The sequence below is a fragment of the Phalaenopsis equestris genome, unplaced genomic scaffold, assembly GCF_001263595.1.
Source record: "Phalaenopsis equestris unplaced genomic scaffold, ASM126359v1 Scaffold000224, whole genome shotgun sequence".
NCBI lineage: Eukaryota > Viridiplantae > Streptophyta > Magnoliopsida > Asparagales > Orchidaceae > Phalaenopsis > Phalaenopsis equestris.
In genome coordinates this window covers 1,862,391-1,884,570 of record NW_018164666.1, presented here as the reverse complement: position 1 = coordinate 1,884,570, position 22,180 = coordinate 1,862,391, and the positions used below count along the sequence as shown (strand labels likewise).

The 22,180-nt window shown below is 34.7% G+C and overlaps 2 protein-coding genes across 3 annotated transcripts in view; one reads left to right on the top strand and one right to left on the bottom strand.

Annotated features, from left to right (window-relative positions):
• The window catches only part of LOC110023544 (tryptophan synthase alpha chain-like), a 10,134-nt gene extending 1,071 nt beyond the window's left edge, over positions 1-9,063 (bottom strand). Inside the window, exons 1-7 of one of the 2 annotated variants that reach the window (XM_020723019.1) lie at positions 8,786-9,062; positions 8,098-8,244; positions 7,418-7,483; positions 7,150-7,258; positions 2,764-2,840; positions 1,884-1,961; positions 365-442 (exon numbers count right to left, since the gene is read on the bottom strand). In XM_020723019.1, coding sequence (XP_020578678.1) covers positions 365-442; positions 1,884-1,961; positions 2,764-2,840; positions 7,150-7,258; positions 7,418-7,483; positions 8,098-8,244; positions 8,786-9,034 — 804 coding nt within the window. In that variant the 5' untranslated portion in view covers positions 9,035-9,062. Of the gene's footprint in view, positions 1-364; positions 443-1,883; positions 1,962-2,763; positions 2,841-7,149; positions 7,259-7,417; positions 7,484-8,097; positions 8,245-8,785 lie in introns of both variants that reach the window. The other variant, XM_020723020.1, reaches the window with a different exon arrangement.
• Positions 9,064-12,613: 3,550 nt separating this feature from the next.
• The window catches only part of LOC110023500 (eukaryotic translation initiation factor 5A-2), a 13,841-nt gene continuing 4,274 nt past the window's right edge, over positions 12,614-22,180 (top strand). Inside the window, exons 1-2 of the mRNA XM_020722956.1 lie at positions 12,614-12,724; positions 12,812-12,946. Of these exons, the coding sequence (XP_020578615.1) occupies positions 12,824-12,946 (123 nt within the window). The 5' untranslated portion in view covers positions 12,614-12,724; positions 12,812-12,823. The remainder of the gene's footprint in view (positions 12,725-12,811; positions 12,947-22,180) is intronic.

Here is a 22,180-nt window from a genome sequence, read left to right as displayed (position 1 = left end):
AAGAAAAGACCTCACAAAAATGAGGTCAACAGTCAATAGTCAGAGGACTATCTTGAAACCTTACTCATTTTAAAATGATGTGAATTTCAATTTCAATCTGATATATTTTTGATAAAATTGGATGATCTCTTTAATGATTTGAAGACCATCATAATATAAAAAACTGCCAACCCAACAATTTTTTGGTAATTAAAAAGTTTATTGCATGTTGTTGTCACTTGGAGGAATATCAATAGTAAAAACATTTCACATTTATTTTATTGCTTAGGATAATAAATCATGAAGTTAGAAAAACTATCTTCTAAAGTTTATATAAATATCATGACAACAAATATCAGATAAACTCAAGCATGAAAGTATTTACCCTTTGTAGTTCTTCCAATCGAAATTGTACTTTTGAATCCAAATTTGAGCGCACACCTGTGACTCCATTTGTGCTAACCTATTTAAATTAGACACCAATTCATTGCATGACCAATCGTTATAAAAAGCATGCAGTATCTGTCTGTCTCTCTGTCTCTCCAAATAAAGTAAATTAAACAATTAATTTATGTGTATTTTATTGCAATTTCAGCTAGTCTTTTAAATGTTTATTTTTAAAAATGCCTAAATTTAATTCCCAGTCTTATGTTAATCTTAATTTGGTCTATAATTTGAGTCATAATTCTATTATGATGTCACATATCAACTTTACTCGTAGATAAATTTTAATATTTTTGTGATTTGTTGCTGTTGAAAACTAGAAAGAATTATAAAAAACTATATATTTATTGAATTCTCATGCTAGCAGAAGCAAAAAAATGCCAATATATAGTCACAAGTAGAGAACAAAGAAAAATACAGTAATGAAGAATATCCTTAATAATGAGAATATATGATTATAACAAAAAGTAAATATTCATACTATTAATAAGTTGGTGATATTTCAGGTATAATAAGAGTTGCAAAATGCTAGTTTATTTAAATATTTAATTCACCAAAAGAAAATAATTCTTCAATATTGCCAAAGCTAACTGTTTAAATTTGCGCACGTTCTTGTTTTGTATTAAAATTTTAATGATGTGTGATTATACCCAAGCATTATACTAGTGAAATGCTTAGTCTTTGATCATCATCTAGCCTTATTCAAAACGTTTGCAGAAATGCTTAATCTTTAATTATATGTAAATTTTATAAGCTACCCATGTAATATTTTTCTCAAAATTAGAAAGATAGAGAGAGGAAGAGAAAGAGTGAATAGATGGCAATGGCGAAGAAAAGATAGACAAGGAAAAACTCTATGGGCGACTATACGAATAGATTTTTGTCCCATAAAATTTTGTTTCTAAGAGATACTTACAAGTTTTTGGATCCATCTTTTTTTAATGTATAACAAAATTTTTGACAGGCTTAATAAACTTACCGTGTATAGTTTAGAATATCTACTGGTGTATTTAATATATATAATATTTTTTCATTATTTAATATTATTGAAGAGAAGTAGATTGATTCAAAATCAATAGCAAATTTGAATTCTTATAGACTTTTATATAAAGGATTGACACAACTTGTATCTAAAACTACAGCTATCAGAAATAAAATTAGGACATATCAAACTTTTTTATTTGCAGAGAGACTATTTTCTTGTGTCGGTACCTAGGTACCTAGTGATATGAAATATGCGTACAACTAGTTAACATATTAGCATAAGCGGTTGGAAACCTAAGCTGCTATTTTGGCTTGATGTGATTTATAGATTGGTTATCTACAGTGCTAAAAGTAATAGCATCCTAACATTTTTTTCATTATAACAATGAATGTATGCTGTATATTTTATAATTTAATTAGATGTGAAATTTAGGGTGCATGTAGACTTTACATTTGAATCTGTTAAATAAACTTACAAGGTACAAAAAACCATCCGTAGCATCGACGATGGCTTTCATTCGATGTTTTGAAGTAGTTGGTGTGGCAAGCAAAATCTGTGTCAAATAAAGTTAGTTAAACAAAATTAATTTATATAATTAAATACATTTGCTATGTTAAAGAATCAATATGTATGAAATTATTCATTAGCCAAAGCTTGAAATTTAAATGTTACATTTTTTTCAAATTTTTGGATTAAATTTATGTTTGCACCCCTCTAACTATCATTTTGGCTTTTGTTTGGATCAAAACCAATGTTTAACTTTCCTTTTTTTCACTTTTTATATCATTTAGTAATTGGTACTGGTTTCAAATCTTACCTTTAATGTTACTTATGCAAAGAATGTTTGTAGAAAACTTCCATTAATTCATGTTATGGAGACGGTAATACAAAAAAAGTACATCTATATTTTGAGAATCAATGTTTTTTAATGACCGGAGAATATGATCGAATATTAATTTCATTGAAATTGTAGCATTAAGTAAATAAAGTATGTGTTCAAGTTGTGTTAAATATATTAAAAATATGTGTGATGGAGCAATGATTGAAAATTTAAATAGCCTTAGACTAGGTTAAGAGTTTCTAATCATAATAGGGTTAGGTCAAGGATAAGTACGAAGGTTTTTTCTTTATTAGGTGCATGGATGCTTAAAAAGATGCATCATATGGAAGTTAAGTGCATGCTTTTACACATACTTTAGTTCTTATTAGTGAGACCACTCAAGAAATTTTTGGAAAGTTGGGAAAATGGGGAATTGCTTATGGATATGAATTTGATGGATTTTGATTATTGAGAAATATGATTGCAAAACTTCACTAGTATATTAATTGTGAAAGGGAGATTTACAAAACCATACCATATCAATATTCTTCTTGTTAGCTGCCTTTTTTAAACTCCTGATGTCCTCAAAAGGAAGGTCTGGTACAATAAGTCCTGTCATAATGGTATTTATCATTTTTCACTTCGAGAGTGATGCTTGCTTTGATACCTAAATAAAATATTTCAAATGGAAGCACAAAAATGGAAAGAAGTTGAATCATTATTCTACACTGTAGTTTTACCAGCAAAATGAAAAAAAAAAAAAAAAGATGAGGACCCATTTTAGCATAGAGTTTGACTCTATTTGATGATAGCTATTTGAGTTAATGAATGTACAGTGAGACACAAAAATCTAATAACATTATCTTAAATTTCTTACAAAGCTTATTGATGAAGTTATAATGAAATTCTGTTGTACCAGAACATGAAACTAGGGTTAATATATGTTTCAAGGAGGGGTTGGTGCATGTCAGCATTTCACTTGAATTATAAAAATATTATTTCAATAATTAGAACTTGTTATCACCAAGCCATAATGAAGTTAACTAACCGACGCGGGTGCTTACCGGGGCGTGGTACTGTAGCGGCTACAGTACCACGGTCCAGCCCCGGGGAGTTATAGCCCCTTTTTTCTATTTGATTCCTTGCCTTGTATAGCTCTTCCTTTGTAGCACTTTTATTGTCGACCTCCTTCCTTTTCCATCACTTTTCTATTTCTATTGCATACTTATTCTATGTACTATTCTTAATTATATAGGTGTTGTTTGCTTTGGTAGAGTCGGTTTTTGCCTTTAAGATTTTTGTCCAAGCTACCTTAAATCCCCTCCGTAGTCCACCTCTTCTTGTTTTCCATGCAGCCAACCCTATTCTCCACTCCTTGCTGTTGTCGCCACTCCTACAGCACCCCCACTTGCTCTGACAAGACCCTCCCTCCCTCCCAGCCTGTTGCTGCCAGCTCTCCAGCCTCCCAGCCAGCTGCGGCCTCCCTCTTCGTTGTTATCCTATTGCTGCCGCCCTTCCTCCCTGCTTTCCAGCGCTGAGCCATGCCATTCCATGCCTCCAGCTGCGCCCGCAACACCCAACCAACTCCTCAACCTTTTGTCCAGCTGCCATGTACCGCCTTCTCATTGCCCAAATGTGTCTTTTATGTTTGTGTTATTATTTTCCTATTGTCAAGAGTCTTTTGTTTATAACCCTTTTAAATTTCAGCAATAATATTCATATTTCTATTGTGATTTGGGTTAATTCTGGTATTATTTGATATCAGAGCTAGTTTAACCCTAATCATATCTTAGGGTTTCCTAGCATCTGCCTCTACCCATGCCACCTCCGACAAAAATTTTCATTCCTACCACCCACCAAACCATAGCCAAATTTTGAACTAACCCTAATTTCCCTTTGTTGATTTTCAAAATCAGTAACCCCAAATTAAATTTTTTATACCAATTAGTCTCATGCTCCATCTTTCATCTCCTAGCTCTAAAGCCTGGCTATGCCACCAAAGAGATACATGCTCAAGCCTAACCAGGAAGAGTTACGACGAGATATCCGCCGACTTCAGCGAAATCTTGCGGACTTTGAGGATGAAACCCAGAGGGAGATTGCCCTCGACCTAGATCTGCAAAGTCGAAGGGGAGAATGAGAGAATTTGAAGATAAAGCGGGGGATATAGTGTCAGTTCCTACCAGCTTACTATAGATAGAATGTGTTCATATCCTAACTTCAAATGTGGAGAGAACACATCGCAAAGCAACAACCCCATCTTACACGCGAAATTCAACCTCAGGATCTGCCAAATTACACCCAAGTGAACATCCAAGCTGACCTCGTCAGAGGAACAACTGATTAAGAGTGTAGAACATGGGGAATCAATCCGTATTCATAAATCCGTCCTAACCGAGAAGTCCTTCAAGTGTTATGAGTTGGGCATAGTGAGTTAGATTGCGCAACCAGGAGAGTGTATTCACTGATTAGAGAGCAATTGAAGAAATAAACGATGAATAGAAAGAAAATGAACACTTTAGAGAGGATTTTCAATTTTCAACCAACGAGGAAGAGACGCCATCGATTCCAGTTGACACTAAAATAGAAATTCCAATTGAGATAACAATAGTTGTTCTAGAAAGTAGTAATTGATGTAATGGGCGTTTCAACAAAGTACCAAATTGTGGGCAGGCATTGAGAGGAGCATCTGTAGGATTGACCCTGGATGTCCAAAGGGGTTATGAATTTGAGGAGCCAATATTAGACACAAGACAACCCCGAATAAGAGAACTTCAAACCATTCAGATCTACAGACTCATTTCTGAGTTGTCACTACTAAGGGAGATCCCGTACGTCAAAAAGAGGGTCTTTTTGTGCCACGCTGGGACATGGAGTTATTCAGATGTTAGATTCTGTTTAGCATGGTACCAATCATCAGATGTCTAGACAGAAGAGATGAAGCTCATCCTTAAAATTAATTTTAGGAGCTTGATGGGAGAGGAAATTCTTCAATGGGATCCAAGTTATATCGATAAAGAAGAAGAGGTCTCGTCTGAGTGATTGTTAGTGAGAGCGACACAACCTGCTATAGATTTCATTCCAGAGTTGATTTTACCTCACATATTTGTTTTTGATCTACATTCCACCGAGTACGGGAAGTGGAAGAAGCAGGTTTTAAACTTGAGGGCTTGAGAGTTACATTATGGAAACCTACATCTATACACAGCTGCAGCTCAGAATGTGACAAAAAAAGGATGCATATTTATTATATCAAGACATTTTGTGGAATATTAAAGCTTACAAGATCGACCTTCCAGGAGACTATAATGTTTCTACTATGTTCAATGTTGCAGATCTGATTTTGTACTACAAGGACCCCAAAGCTTTGACAAATAAAGTCGAATCTCTCCCCCAATTCCAGAAGATTGACTGGGGAGCTTACCGGGACGTGGTACTGTAGCTATTACAGTACCGCAGTCCAGTCCTGGGGAGTTACCATCCCTTTTCCTATTTGATTCATTCTCGTTTCTAGCTCTTCATTTTCTAGAACTTTCATTGTGTACCTCATTCCTTTTCCATCAACTTTCTATTTCTTTTCTCTACCTATTCTATATACTATTTCTTCTTATATATAGGTGTTGTTTTCTTTGGTTAGAATTAGCTTTTTCCTTCCAAATTTCAGTTTTCTGTCCTAGCCAGTTGTTGGGACTGTTTTCTCTTCTGAGGTTGCATCCGAAGGTGAGGAGGTGCTCCGGTTTTAACTTGCTCGGGGTGGTAATCTTCTCCAAAGGTTCAAGGGGTGCTCCGGTTGTAACTTGATCCCACAGGGTTACCTTTCTTCTCTAAAACCCCTCTGCAATTCACCTTCTCCTGTTTTTCCTATCGCTAACCCTATTCTCCACTTCCTGCTGCTACCTCTCCTACAGCACCCCAACCTGCTGCGGCAAGACCTTCGCTCCCTCCCTGCTTGCTGCCTATAGCCCTCTAGCCTCCCAGCTTGTTGCCGCTCCTCTCTTCCCTTCTATCCTGTTGCTCCTCTCTGCCTTCCAGTGCTTCAACCACGCCATTCCAAGCCTCCGGTTGCGCCCATAACCCCCAACTAACCCCTTTACCTGTTGTCCAACCGCCATCCACAGCCTTCGTCATCGATCTAGGGTGGCTTTTATGTTGGTGTTGTAATTTTCCTATTGTCAAGAGTATTTGATTGTAACTCTTTTAATTTCGGTAATAATATTTCTAGTTCTATTTTGGTTTGGGTTCACGCCGGTATCACTAACTCATTGCTATAGGCTTATCCTCTTACTTCTCTGAAGTTACAATGAAATATTGAATATATTCCATCTAGTATTTATAATAGGGGTTTACATGCATACCATCCAATTCTTATGTAGTTGCAAATCTGACACCTAAAGTTTGTTTTTTTACATTTATTCCAACCAAATCTTTCATCTCGCATTAAAAATACTACTATTTAAAAAGTGAAATACATATTTTCATGCATCAGTAACTCATTGCTATAGGCTTATCCTCTTACTTCTCTGAAGTTACAATGAAATATTGAATATATTCCTTCTAGTATTTATAATAGGGGTTTACATACATACCATCCAATTCTTATGTATATGCAAATCTGACACCTAAAGTTTGTTTTTTTACATTTATTCCAACCAAATCTTGCATCTCACATTAAAAATACAACTATTTAAAAAGTGAAATACATATTTTCATGCATCAGTAATGAAGCATATATGTCAAGATTGAAGTCTAGGTGTTAGATATGTAAATACATATGAATTGAGTTGTATGTGTGTTTTTTTTTTTTTTGTACTATCATATATAATAGATAAGGGTTTCAGGCTGTCAGCTTTGAATCTTAAAACTTCAAATTTAAAGCAGTATGATGCATAATTTTTTGTGTATTTTTTTTAAAAAAGAGTACCTTGTATGCCTCCATAACTCAAAGCCGACACGAAACTTTCTTTATTAAGCTTCAATATGGGATTATAATAGGAAAACAGTATGATTGGACATGACAATTGTGGAACTACCTGCAAAGGAGAACAGAGAAAATCTTATTTTTATAAAATAGATTTATTCTAATTTTTTGTGGAATATGGCTTTATTTATATGTTTGTGATTATGTGAGTTTGCGAAATGCTAAAATATTAGTGATTTTTCTTGGGTGGATTTAAAAAAGTAGAGAATACCTTTGCCAGCATTGAAATAACGGTCTGAAAATTGACCCCATTGGCTAATGCCCGAACTGTCGAAGCCTAAAAATTTGCAGCAATTTAGAAAAGAAACAACATATTACTTGTTTAGTTCACTTTTTTTTTTCTTTTTTTTAATTGCTTTAAAGAAATAAAAATGCTGTAAAATAAATACAATTATGTTGACAGGTTTTCTAGTTTTGCATATCTGTATCAAAGGATTAGCAAGAAATTGTTTTAAAACATAATCGATTTAACTTCTCTGTCAGGACATAGTATGAACAAGAAGACAGTATGGATTCAAGCTGGCCCCAAATAGTTTAAAATTAATGATAACTTTCATAAGATGAATACGTAGGTGAACATTTGAAGGGGACATTTCAGGGCTTAGGGCCATTTACACACAGACCACACAATTCCTATGCATTTACATATCTAACCCGTAAACTTTTATATTTACATCTATAAGACTCAATTCATTAATATCACATCTAAAATGCTGTCATTATTGACTTTTTAAAAGTGAAATACATCTTTTTATGCATAGATTTATCACACCAAAATGTTATTACTCTATATATCAAACTTTAGGTATTAGAATTGTAAATGCATAAGAATTTTGCATTATTTACATAAAATTCCCAATATTTTTTAATATGAGAAGCATCATTAAGTACCTGAATCGCAGGACCATCCAAGATGGGATCGGAATAGGGCAGGCCCAGTTCAATGAGAGCTGCACCGCAGGAGCTTAACAACCTCAATGCCTTCTCTGTTGTAGATAAATCAGGATCTCCGGCAGTGATGTATGGTATGAATGCAACCTAATCAAGTTCAAAACATACTTAGATATGGTATATATTTCATGCTTTAAAAAATCATTTATGTACGCCTGAGATGTGTAGAAAACTCCTCAAAATTTATACCTCAGAGTTCCTAGAGAAAGGTGTAACATTGTTTTGGCTGAAGCCTTCACCTCAAAGCTTTCTTCATGCAATTTTACTTCATTCTACAATGGATTAATTTTACTGTTTTCCATATCAGATAATTATTTTTAAATTATCATCTATGCTTTATTTTCACCTCCCATTTAAAAGCTTATTTTTTTATGATGATGAACTTAACAAATATGTGGATTGTTTATGTCCTAATTGTAAATTTTATTAATTTTATGAGTTCTTAATTTTCTGTTTTGCTATGCCTGTTGGTTTCAACTTACTTTGCTAATGGAAAATACATCAGTTTTGATATGAGAGAGAGAGAGAGAGAGAGAGAGAGAGAGAGAGAGAGAGAGAGAGAGAGAGAGAGAGAGAGAGAGAGAGAGAGAGAGAGAGAGAGAGAGAGAGAGAGAGAGAGAGAGAATACTTTTCTCTGTTTCTTCAGCCTTGAGAACGTCTCAGAGATAGTCAAATGCATGCGTATGTGATCATGCGCACAACTTGCTCGAAAATAAGGAAAAGAGAGTAATTTCCTTTGTTTCGTCGACTTCGAAAATTTCTTCGAGATGATTGCAGATGAAGTGGTGGGTGAGAGAATGAGGGAATGATTGATGGAAGTTTTAGAAAGATGGAGTAGTGTTGGAAGAAAGGGCGAGTGATTTGTAGGAAGCGCCATTGTTTGGTCTTTGTGTTCAGCGTATGAGCATATAAATATAGGCTTTGTACTCTTTGTTATGTTTGGAGCATTTACATATCTAGCACACAAATTTTATGTATTTACATATCTAACACATAAACATTCATATTTACATGCATACCATACAAGACGCCATATTTGTTATTTTTTTAAAGGGAAAATAAACTTTTTCATGCATAGGTTTATGATAGTGAATTGTTATAAATATAAATATCAAATTTTGAGGGTTAGATACGTAAATATATAAGAATTATGTGGCATGTATGTGAATTTCCCTTTTAAGCTTGTGGCATTCATAGCACACAATTCTCGTGTATTAAATATCCAACTACCTAAAGGTTCATTTGCACAGGCACATCAATCAAAATCTTGTCATCACATCGAAAATTTTACATTTCTCATGTCTTTAAATTTGAAATACACATTATCATGTGCCCCAATTCCAGCTTTTCTTTTTTGGTGTTATATATGGTACATCGTGATTATTGCTTTTCAATGATCCATCAGATCTACTCTTTGTGATATTTTTTTGTTTCCTTCCTAACTCTGGCTTGGTTGTCTCATCCATCTGGTGGAGATATTAACTTCCAGCCTAACTCTCTTCTCGCTGCGTACTTGGTATTCCTACTTCCCCCAAAAGAAAATTCAATATCAATCAATTATTGCCTATAAATTAGCATTAATAATTTGTACATTAGGACTATTTTTTAATGTTATAAGAACAAATCACTCGATTTTTATTTTATATGTTACCTATTTATATAGAAATATGATTGATCTTAGTGATCTTAATATCATCGCATTAATAAAAAGAATGTTGAGTAGGCTTTAAAGAAAATCGAGGGTGGAAAATTAGTAGGACCGGATGATATCTCAATTGAAGTGTGAAAATATTTCGGAGAAGTATAGAGACAGTAAGGAGGATGAATTTGCATATGATTTTTTATTGATTTAGAAAAGTCTTACGATAAGGTTCTAAGAGAAGTTCTTTGGAGAGTTTTAGAAAAAAAAAAAATGTTGATTTGACCTTATTCTTGTCATTAAAGATATGTATAGATATGTATATTAGAGTTGTTGAGAGTTGTTGCTTGTGTTCGAACAGGAGGAGGATTGACCAAGTATTTTCCTATTTAAGTTGGATTACGTCAGAGACCGACTTTAAGCGCATATCCTTTTGCTTTAGTTATGGATGCTCTTGTTGGGCATTTACAGGAGAATGTAAAATGATGTATGTTTTTCGCTGATGATATCTTTCAGGTGGATAAGACTAGAGAAAGAGTTCAAGATAAACTTGATCTATGGAGGTCTACTTTGGAGTCTAAAGGCCTTCATTTGAGTAGATTTAAAACTGAATATACAGAATTTAATTTTAGTAGCAGTAGATCTAGTGGCAGAGTTGTAATTATAGATGATCAATTCTTAAAAGATCTAAACGTTTTAGATATCTCGGGTCTATTGTTCAAAGTGATTGAGATATAGATGAAGATGTTATTACAAGTTGGTGGTTGAATTGGGGGAATGCATCAGGTCTATTGTGTGATAGAAAAACACCGCTTAGACTTGAAGAAAAATTTTATAAGATGGTGGTGAGACCCACAATGCTTTATGGCATAGAATGTTGGCCTTTAAAAGTGAAGCATAAAAATGTTGTTGAGATGAGAATGCTTAGGGGGATGAGTAGCTTGACACTTGAAGACAAAATGTGAAACGAATGTATCCGTGAAAAGGGTTGGTGTAGCTCGAGTGGCTAACAAGATTAGAGAGAGTCATCTTAGATGATTTGGTCACATTAAATGTCGACCATGCGATGATCTGGTTAGGAGTAGATGTTTTAGATTTAACTTATGTTAAGAAAAGTAGAGGTAGACCTAAAATGACTCTGACATATTGTATAAAAAATGATCTTAATTTTAAATCAAAATATGACACTTAATATGACGCAATGGAGATAATGATTCATGTAGCCGACCCACTTAGTGGGGTAAAGGCTTGTTGTTGTTTTCATGCGTTACCCTTTTTTTCATATAAATTTGTGCACAATTTTATTATGTATCAGAGCCTCTGCCTTTTGGGGACGATTTGCCTACAACTAAGATTTAAGGTTAGTGGTTGTTTGGTTGCTTTAATTAGTGATGTCTAGTCTATAGAATATGTTATGCAGAGGCTTCTAAATTTTTGGTTTTTGGTTGAATAAAAATGTAAGGCAGTTGTTTTTAAAATTTTGGTATTTAATTAGATGGAAATGAAATACAATATAAAATTTTGGTGAGTTTAAAATTCACGATATAATTCCAAATTGTTATGTTATAAATTTGCTAGAATCAAGTTATTTTCAAATATATTGCAAAGTGTGTTTGTTGTCGGCATCGCTTTTTGCCATTATCGGCCATTGACTACCACCTATTGTATGTTGTTGCCACCACCTAATGGGGATCACTAGTCGCCTCTGACAGTATTGATCACTAGCCTCCAGCACAATAGTGGTAGCCACTCATCCCCAGACGGCGCCGCCACCGCCACCGCCACTACCGACTTCCAGCCTCATTCGACGCTGCTTGCCCCATTATTTAGATTTTATTTTACTAAATTATGAAAATTGTAATTACTTTATAAAAACTAGGCAAACGAATGCAAATATAAATGAGAAAATTTTGAAGAATTTGTCCCCGGGGACTTTTCTTCTTCCAAATGATTCTAAGTCTTAAATATCAATTACTAATGATTTTTTTTTTCTAATTGTGTGCCCTTTGATTCATTGAGTCTAGTATAAATAGTTCATATTTCGATAAGGTTAAATATATGGTAGGGTTTGACATAGGGGGTGTAAATGAGTCGAGTAACCTCAGATAGAGCTAGAGCTAGATTAATTAATAGAGTTCGAGCTCGAGCTCAAGCCTAATTCTAAGAATCCGAGTTGACTCACAACCCGACTTGTTTATTATGAAAGAGATAAAAAAAATATTAATTTAATTTAGTGTTATAATAAAATGACAGAGATCGAGCGAGTATGAGATAAATTATAAGAAACTATATGCTATAAAATATAAAATATTATTTTTTTAATATTTTTAATAATTTAAAGGTAAAGCCTTAAATTTCAATATAATTTAGATATATTTTATATTAACTATCTTTTAAATGAGTAAGTTCATAAGCTAACAAGTTAAATTGAGACTTGAGTTCAATTTATGAGTCACTTATCAAGTCAAGCACAAGCCGACTCAAGTCAATTTGGCCAATATTAAACTCTAGTTTGACAATCAATTGGAGAAGCAACGAAGTCTGTTTGAGGCGGCCGTAGCTTTTTTATTAAATTGGTGGAGAAATTTGCTTTTTATTAAATAATTCGAATCCGGCTGCGTGTCCTCAAAGCTATCCCAATGAAAGCGCGCCCCACTATATAGGAGAACCATTTTCATTAAAATTCTCCTTTGAAATGACACGTGTACCATCATTATTTATCACGTGTCACATACGGATGACGTGAGGTAACAACGCGGGATAAGCCGAGAATTTCTTCATCCTCAATGCACCTGCGGAACATTGTACCGCTCTGATTTTTATGCTTTTTCCTCCGAGATAACCAAAAAGTGCTGCCATATTTGGGCCGCTTCCTCCGCCGCCGACGCTCTCCTTGTCGCCGGCAGCTTCCAATCTCTTCATCCGAAGGTAGACCTTCTTATCCTCTAATCACGCATTTATTGTTTCTGAATAATGAAATCGGCGAAGATTTAGTGTTTCTTTTGTGGTTTGTAGAACGAAGAGATCATGTCGGACGAGGAGCATCACTTCGAATCGAAGGCGGATGCCGGCGCTTCGAAGACTTACCCTCAGCAGGCTGGAACGATCCGAAAGAATGGATACATCGTCATCAAGGGCAGGCCCTGCAAGGTTCGTTATCGCCTGCATCGGTTTTGTATTTCTCGTCTTTATAATTTGGGGTTTCTTTAGATGTAGGCAGCTATGTAGAACTGTGTATGGATGCTCATTGTTGTATGCGGTTTCTTCTTTCATCCTACCTGTTTTCTGAACAATTGGTTTTCTTTGCAGTGTTAGTGTCAAATAAGCATCTGACTTTTTGTTTCTTCAGAATTGAAGTTAGAGAGTAGTAAACCCATATTCATCCTGATCAGGCTGAATTAGATTGTAGAAGTATCTGATCGGGTTCCAACATGAACTGCTTACTATTTGGAACTTGACAGTCTAGAGTTTTGTAAGAATCTAAATTCACCCAAAAACAATTGTAAAACAAGTCGGCTGGATGTTAGCTTTAACTCTACCCTCAATATTAGATTGTTGAACTCGACCCGCAATAGTAAGCCACTGAACTCGACCAAATGACTCACAAAATCACTCATCAACTATCTCAGAGTACCAGTCAACCGCTCTGGTTTATTAGCAAAAGAATGCTCCGAAACACCCTTAATTTGAAACTCACTTAAAGTTCCCTTGACCGTTTACAGACCTTAGGTCTAACTTGCCCTCTATGCACTCTATGTATTTATATTATATCACAAATTTTATTATCAACTTAATACTTGTCCATAAATGAAGGGTTGTTGGTCAAGTATTGGAAAATGTTACAATGATATTTTATGAAATCTCATTAAAATCCTTTATAAATATCATTCTTTTTAAATTATTTTTGTGTAGCTCAGTTTGACTTGACCTTTGATACGCCTCCAACAAATCTTCATCATTTTGCACAAATCTCAAGACATGACATGGATCTTAAAGCTACCTTTTGAGTAAGAAATATTCAAACTTTGATTAAAAGTTATCTAGTGTCTAAATTTCAGCAAACTTATAGTCAAACTGACTTGCTTGACGAGATAGGCCTAATGGTACCAACATCGATCCAATATGAACAAAATCAATCCCTGATCAAGCCGCTATACTATTTTTGAAAGATTTTTGGAAACATTTGGAAGTTGAAATGAATGTCGAATCCGGCGAGTTTGTAATTGAATTGAGCATCTCGACAATTCAAATCCAAAGAGCTCAAGGTCAATCGATTCTGATATCGTTATGACACTCAAATTTTCATCAAACGTCATCTGATCGAAGGAAACCTTTTGAGCCGTCCGATCAAAGTGGTCTATGTTATTACATTAATTGCACCCGGGACTCTATAAATAGAGCCCCACCCCTCTCTTGAAGCGGGGAGTGCTTGAGGCCTGAGAGGAGAGCTTGAAACATGAATAAGAGCTTGAAACATTGAGAAGGAGCTGAAGTCCAGCATCAATCTTGTCGTCATTGATCGTTGCCGACTGTTGTTTGATCATCGTCGACCTTTGTCGAACTATGAACCACCGTCGACCTCTATCAACCACCGTCGACCGCCATCGATTATCATTTAACATTGTTGGTTGCTGTCAACCACCACATGTTGTTCGCCGCTTATTCCTTGCAACAAGTTCATTCGTACGTCGACATTATAATTTGAGAGACTTTGTTACCATTTCTCGTCTGTGTGATAAGGGTTCTTTGTAACCATCAACTTATAATGAATTTTTCAACTGGGTCAGACTTCGTGATTTTTTTCCTTTACGATTTTGCCACATAAAAACTTCCAGTGTCTCTATTGGTTATTTTCTTTTATCTGAGTGTGTGTTGAATCTTCATGCAACACTAACACGATATTCTATTACTCTATCGCCACGAATCTTCTAGCGCACATCAACTTTTTCTCTTTAAAGGTGTTCAATCAAGTCTATTATAAACCTATTTTGTAAACCATTTATTGAGATATACTCTCTCTCCTTCTCCATCTCGCTTTTTGAAGTTGATTTATTTGCTTTTCGATCGATCATCCCTTTGTTATGGCAAGCGTGCATTATGCCCAAGGCTAAAATGATAATATGAATAACCCTGAAGATTATGGGAGGTCCGTGCATGCCAAGCGACCTAATAAACATAGATCTTTTTTCTTTTCTTTTTTTTTTTTTTGAAGAAAATACTGTGACAATGAAAAAGTTGAATATAATTATTTTGTAATTTATTATGTTTAATCAAACTTAGAACTCATTGTAAATAATTTAATAGCTCACTATACTTAAGGAACTCATCTCTAAGAATTCAATATGTGTAAGCAACCCTTCTCAAAGATCTTAGTAATTCAATATACTGAAGGTACAGCTAACAACTTTAATCTTGGAATAAAAAATTTCTTGTTTATTGAAGTCAGCTAACTTAAGAGGAAACAAGATTGAGAAATCGATGACTGTGATTAAAAAATATTTTTTTTTCCTAAATGCATACTCTACTAGTTAAGTAATAGGTATGCTATTCTCAATAGTAGACTTATAAAATTAGCAAGTAAAAAAGTGTAAGATCACTTCTTATTGTTGAAACACGGCTCATAGCTGAACAGTCTATGCATGAAGAAACAATTTTAAAACATAAAGCATGAGCTTTTTGCTTTTTGTAAGAAGCAAAACAATTTTGATGAGCTTTCAAACAATCTAATGATCTATACAAAAAGTTAATATTCTCCCAATGGATGTTTCAACAAGTTTGCATTCTTTAAGTTGCTATTTACTACAAGCTGCAACTTGCTCACATCGACAAGTCTCAACTTTCGAAAAGTCAATTAGCAACATCTTTATATCTACACTCATGCATTCATTAGCTTGTCATAACAAGCGTCACGCTGGACACTAAAAAATTTCATCATCAATTAAAATTTGAGCTCTAGAAGTTGAACTCCTCTTTTGTGATGGTACATGTACCGTGATAGAGAAGTTCACTATAGCAATATGTTTTAAAGGTGCTTACCTTCAATGATATTAAAGCTCTAACATAAGATGTGGCCCATATTAATGGCATTGACTCATTTTTAGAAGATAAAATATGGATTAAAGATTAAAACTTAGGGAAATTACTAACTTATATGGGAATTCTCATATGGGCTAGTATTATATGAGTTATTAGTATCACAAAATAATTATCACATTCCTAAAGGGATCTCACAGAAGTTAGATAACCTAAATTTTCATTTCATCAATTGGAAGTTGTTAGTTGCTTATCGAGTATTCTCTCATTTGTATCTATCTTTGGAAGTTTCTTCATCTTTGGACTTTTTGAAATTGAAGTCATCCATTCTAGTGAAGAAGTTGGCAACACTAGCTTTATCAAGTACAATGACATATTGCTTTCAGCATCTAGTGAAGAAGTTGGCAACACTAGCTTTATCAAGTACAATGACATATTGCTTTGCTGAAATCTTTAAGCAGGAAATGTTCTTTATTTCTTATTTAAAATGGAGTTTATATGTTATTGTCATTTGAAGAAATTGTTAATCAATTCGATTTCAATGGGAATCTCAATTAACTCTGCTGTCAACTTAACATTCTTTTTTATTTACTTTCTTCTAACGTGGCTTCAAAACTCGCAAGGTAACTCCTGTAGTCTTTGAACTAGTATACAAGGCTGTTTTGATTCGACACAACCTAATTTCAAATCGACTTTAAATTTTTTATATAATTTTATAATTCCAAAACTTTTTTCATTGTTATAATTTTCATTATAAAAAGTGATCAAATTAGAATTTGGCTTCTGAAGGACTCACCACATGCTTCCTTTGTTTGATTAGTCGCCATCACAAATGGGTGTCCTTAATAACTTTTCTTTCAAGATCATGAAGAAACCAGAGCTTTTAGCCTTTCATTCTTTTCTATCTAACCTTTTCTATCTTGATGGTTATATGAATGGTTTCTCTCTCCTTTTTGAGGGGACCTCCAACTCTTTTTTTTTTTTTTTTTTATGATTAACTTTTACTAGTTGATCCTGATTTCACACAAAATTTTGTAGTTCCTGCTAGCACTCCATTAACTCTCATTGCCTGTAAAAAAGCTAATATGCAGCCTTTCTAGCTTCTATTATAACCACTTAGAGAATATGATCTAGGTCGTAAGTTATCGAGTTTAACTCACCCTTTGGATCCAATGGTCAATGTTGAAGTTTACTACAGCCATATCATCTATGTCATTCTTATTACGATAAGAGGCTATAAAGGCCTTATAACTGTGCACCATGAGCTTTTTTTCTATTTTGTATTTACCCACTTTCAGAGCCTCCTTAGCTTTAAGGAACATTGATCTCCTCGTGTATTGACTTGGAGTCGCCTTTTGGAATGAAAATAATTGCATCCTTAGCCCCATCACTAGCTTCCTAGACAACTTTGATTTTAGTATGGTAACTTTTATACGCCTCAATGGCATACACCTCTACCCATGAATGCATCCAAGAGTAGCCTTGATGGCACCATCGTAATAGAGGATGTTGCTGTACTCCAGCATCGATAACTTGTGGAAGTTGCTGGCTTTGAAGTCACATGAACAAATTTTGAAGCCTTTGGAGGAGCAATTTCTTCCACTTTTTTCTTATTTTTCTTTATTATTTTTAGCTCTAAGGTTAAGTTGTTTTCTCGTAAGAGGGTTATTACCCTATTGATGAGACATCTTTCCTCATCTACATGGTTAGAGTAGGTGATCAAATTCAAATTTGTTTAGTTGGCCCAGTACCATATTAATATTTTTTGTTAAAAAGGGCACAACACGAAACATTCACAGGTCACCCATCATACTACTTTGTGCCTTGCATGCTTAATTGTGGAGTTCTAATGAGATCTTGTGCATTGGTGCAGTATGATTGCACTTGAACCAATCCCATTTTAATATCATTCGGTAGGTCTCTAGGAATTTGAAAAGCCGTCAAGTCAACAAATTTAGTAAACTCAATGATAATTGAAATTAAAATTAAAATTTTAAGTTTTTTATTTGTTTGTTGTGGTTGAATAGCAATTAATGCCTTAATCATGGCTTTTGATTAGTGAATTTTGCAGTAAAGGACATAAAATTTGATTCCCATGAATTACTGGCACACAATAAACAGACTAGGATTGATTTACTTGTCGTTTGTGAATTTGGTATTGGTCGGATCTTAATTGGCCATCCCTTGACTGATTTCACAAATAAGTAACATGTTTGGCTAATCCTTTATTTTCTACTCTAGACCTTCCAACTTGATGTTCTTGGATGTGAACATGATTGTGTCCTCCTTCAAGGCCTTCATTGCAAACAAGTTTCTAAAGGTATTTAGGTTACACTTTGCCTTTTGCTCATGTAGGAAGATGTGAGCGGCGACAACGTTTGCAAAGGAATTCGGCATGACATGAGCTGTAATCAATTCGGAGAAGTTCATGATCGCAACGTTTTCAAGGAAAAATGGAAGTTACTGCTCAAGTATGAATCGTTGCAGAAGCAAAGCTCATTGTCAAAATGGGGGTTGAGAACTCTTTGCTCTCTTTAGGTCTTAATATAACTCTCCCCCAAGTGTGATCATCGCCATGAGAAGCTCTATGTTCTTCGTATTAATTGATAAGCTATGCTGCCTAAGAATATCTTTGACCGGTTCAAACCCATTCTAGCAGCAGTAAAAAACTAACTTCATAGTAGACGTACAACTTCATAAAAAAGGGCCAACTTCAAGTTAACCAATTTCATCTTAAAGAGCGATTACTCATCAAGTTCCACCTTCACATACATAAACTTGAATGGATAAAACAGGTAACTATTTGAAGTAAGAACTAAATTATATCATAAACCTAGCCAAATTCAAAAAGAAAGTAATTTTTTTCTTTTTTAAAGTTAGAAATTCAATTACATCAATTCAAAAGAAAAGAAATTAGGAAATCATAATGTTTGAACTAATATCTTTTTCAAAAAATACTTATTTCATTTTATGCATAGAAAATTCTAAAAAAAGGGAGAAGATTATAGCATCAAGGCTAATTTCTATGCTCTGAAAGTTGACTTAGATCGGCAATGATACCGGAACTAGTTCGGAATTCAACAGAAACGAAAGGTAACTTTTATTAATGTACGGAATTAGGGGTTACGCACAACACAAACAGAAAAGGGGAAAATACAAGGACGCTAATCTCTGGTTAAGGCCGGAAAAGAATATTTGAGGGCGGTGGTGGTGTCGGCAATGTGGCGAGGAAAGGTGGGGAAGGCTTGGGGCTGTTTGGTAGGCTGGAACGGAGTTTGGTGGGTTGTAGTTGGGCTGGACAGCAAGGATTTTTACGGGAAAGGGATGGAAGGATGCGGGTAGATGGCCTGGAGGGCTGGACAACCAAGGTGTTTGTAGGGGAAGGGAGTGCGGGTGCTGGAATGTGGATTGTATGGCTGGACAACAGGTTTTGGTGGTAGTAGGGGTGGCAATAGAGCTGTTGGAGGGAGATGGGGGTGGTAGGCTGCTAGGGAAGGGGCAAAAGAAGGGTCAGATAACGGTAAAAGGGAAGATACAACGCCACCTCGGAGCAGGTTACAAATGGAGCACCACTTGCGTCGGATACAACCCTAGCAAGAGGGAAAATGACACCACACAGGAAATCTGAAAGCAAACACAATAAAAATTAAACCCCAACTCCAGAAAATTAGTAGATATTTTACTCCCTGTTGACTTCACTTTTGCGAGGAACTCTTTTCTTTCTATATAAGCTTAGGATCTTACCTTAGGATTACTTGGTTACCTTCTTAGGTGACTAGAGATGGAACTCACCCATATAGTTCTTCTAACCAATTCTACATTCACTTAGGGTTTCCTAGGGTTAAGCTTAAATCCTCAACTGTTGGTTGAGATGATGAGGGTCGAGGCCGGTAGGGGCCCAAGTTGAATCCCTATAGGTGGAGGATGCCCTAGGCAACCCATGGAGCCTAGAGTCCCAGGAGTCTCTGTGATGACCTACTAACCTCCCCTTGCATCCTCTTTGATCTAGAAAGAACCCATTGGGCACAAGGCTAGTACTAAATTAAATCACCCTTTGATATCTCTATCCTAAACTAGGATCAAGCCTAACCTTTGATATCTAAGTACTAAGGCCAGAGAAGGGTTCACCCTTTGATATCTCTATCCTAAACTAGGATCAAAGCATCAAAATTCAAGCCAAAGGGAGGGGTGGGTCGCCAAAGTCAAACTTCGACCTCACCTAATTTTTCCCAACACCAACTAACCCTAAAAATAATATAAACCCTAAACAAATCAACTTAACCCTAAAATTCTTTTAAAAAAATACCAATTTCATCAAATAATCAAATCAATTTCATCAACTTTGACGATGGGTTGATGCCTCAAAATTCATAAGCTTCTCAACAGGAATTTTAAAATTCTTGTTGGAAGCCACCTCGGCCTTGCATGCTTGATGTTTACTTCATCAATTTACAGTCATTTTTAACTTCAACATCAGCTCTTTCATCATCAACATTCTTTATGAATTTTGCCTCTTTTGGAATTGTCTTTTCAACACGGATAGAAGGATCATAAGCCCTTTCGGTATGACTTTCTTCTGAGTCTTCAATTTGACATCTGTAGTAGGCAAGCTGTCCATTGTGACATCCGTTTTGCTAACACCCCCTTGTTTTTAATTGCGATTTCCTTAAAGTTTGCTTTTTACTCTACTGGAACCTTCGTAGAAGTATCCATTTTCCTAGTTATGATTTTTTCAGCATCAAGCTTCTTCCACAGTCACCTCACTTAATAGTCGGAGTTCTAACTCCTCCCACCTTGTATTTTTTCATTTTCTTCTTTTAACGGAGTCATCTCCACCTATGATGATCTTTCTGTGAAAAGGTTGAGTCAGCTTGGCTGAAATTGGTTTATTGGCTCTTTTGTTTTTATGACTTTCTAAATTTCTTAGAAGGGATAAGGTTTAGGGAACCGATTTACCAAAATATAACCAATTCAAATAGTCGCTAATTAAGGGTTTTAAACCTCATGCATCTTTAAACTTTGAAACTCACCAATCTAAATTTTCCTAAATCCAAATATTGAGCTAGCATCCAAGAGCTTACTCTTACCTTTGACCTTAATTCTGTGTTGTTAAACTCGCTCGAGAGACCCACGAAGTTGAGCATTAGTTGAGGTTGTATGCCTAAAAGAATTTAATCGCTCCTTAGTTGACTGGGGCTTCTCTTCAAAAGAACTCTCCAAGAATATTCACTAGTAGTTTCTCTGACCTATAGCTGACTACAGTTCTAACTTATATGCTACACGATTAGCTACAATGGGTTCAACATGTACATTCTTTTTTTAGTTGTACCATGTAGTCAATTCTATGAGGCCTACATTGATCCTCAACTATAGGGATCGCTATTAAATGTGGTCATGAAAAATGTGTCCGGGAAACATGATAAAATCTGATAAAATCTCAATGGAATTATTTATGAAGTTCTTTCTCTCCGAATCTTTTCTTTGTAATCATACTTGGTCTATCTCATTGTTCGTACTTTATCTGTTCCTCTAATAAGGCCTCAGTATCTTTTCAAGGATGTTTTAGAATCCCCTTGTGAATTTGGTCGATTTTGTCACCTGCTGGCTTTCGAATTTAGTATATTGTGCCAAGTACTTATCTAATCTAGACCAAAGAGGGAATACTTGATTTAGTTATCAGTTTTTTGAACTGTATTATTGTTCTAAAGGTTAATTGATTGTAATTAAGTTTTACACCAATGCATTCTTATGCACTATGATTGCTGTTTTATTGGCCTTTGGATGAACCCCTTCTTAAGAAGGGACATCTTTTTTAGGTAAAATCATAAAACACGATCCTAGTAAGAATTCTCATGTACAAATTACATGTAATTTAATGTTCATGTGATATATGCCTTGAAATATGTATTTACTTAGCACATTAATTTCATTTTCTATTTATTAAACTAACAAGTTTATTTAAGCATTCTTCTTTTTTTAACTTTACAATTTCTTAAATTGTCTCATGGACTGAGAAAATATTTTGGATTTAAGTTACATAAACATATACGTTATTAAGGCCAATATGCAACTGTATGTCTAAAATCATTATCAAATGAGCAATATTAAATTTTGGATATAAATTGTTTAATTTCATATTTTTTGGATGTCTATATGTGCAATATGAATCTTTTGTTCAAGTTATATAGACTTTATTTTTGGTAGAAAATATAATTGTGTTTTAAGATTTTGAAATATATAAAGAAATTTCACAAGTTCTAATTATGTAAGAATATTTAATGTAGTTAGATGAAATAGGAAATTATCTACCAGTCAAAATATAAAATTATCGGGAATATATATATATATATA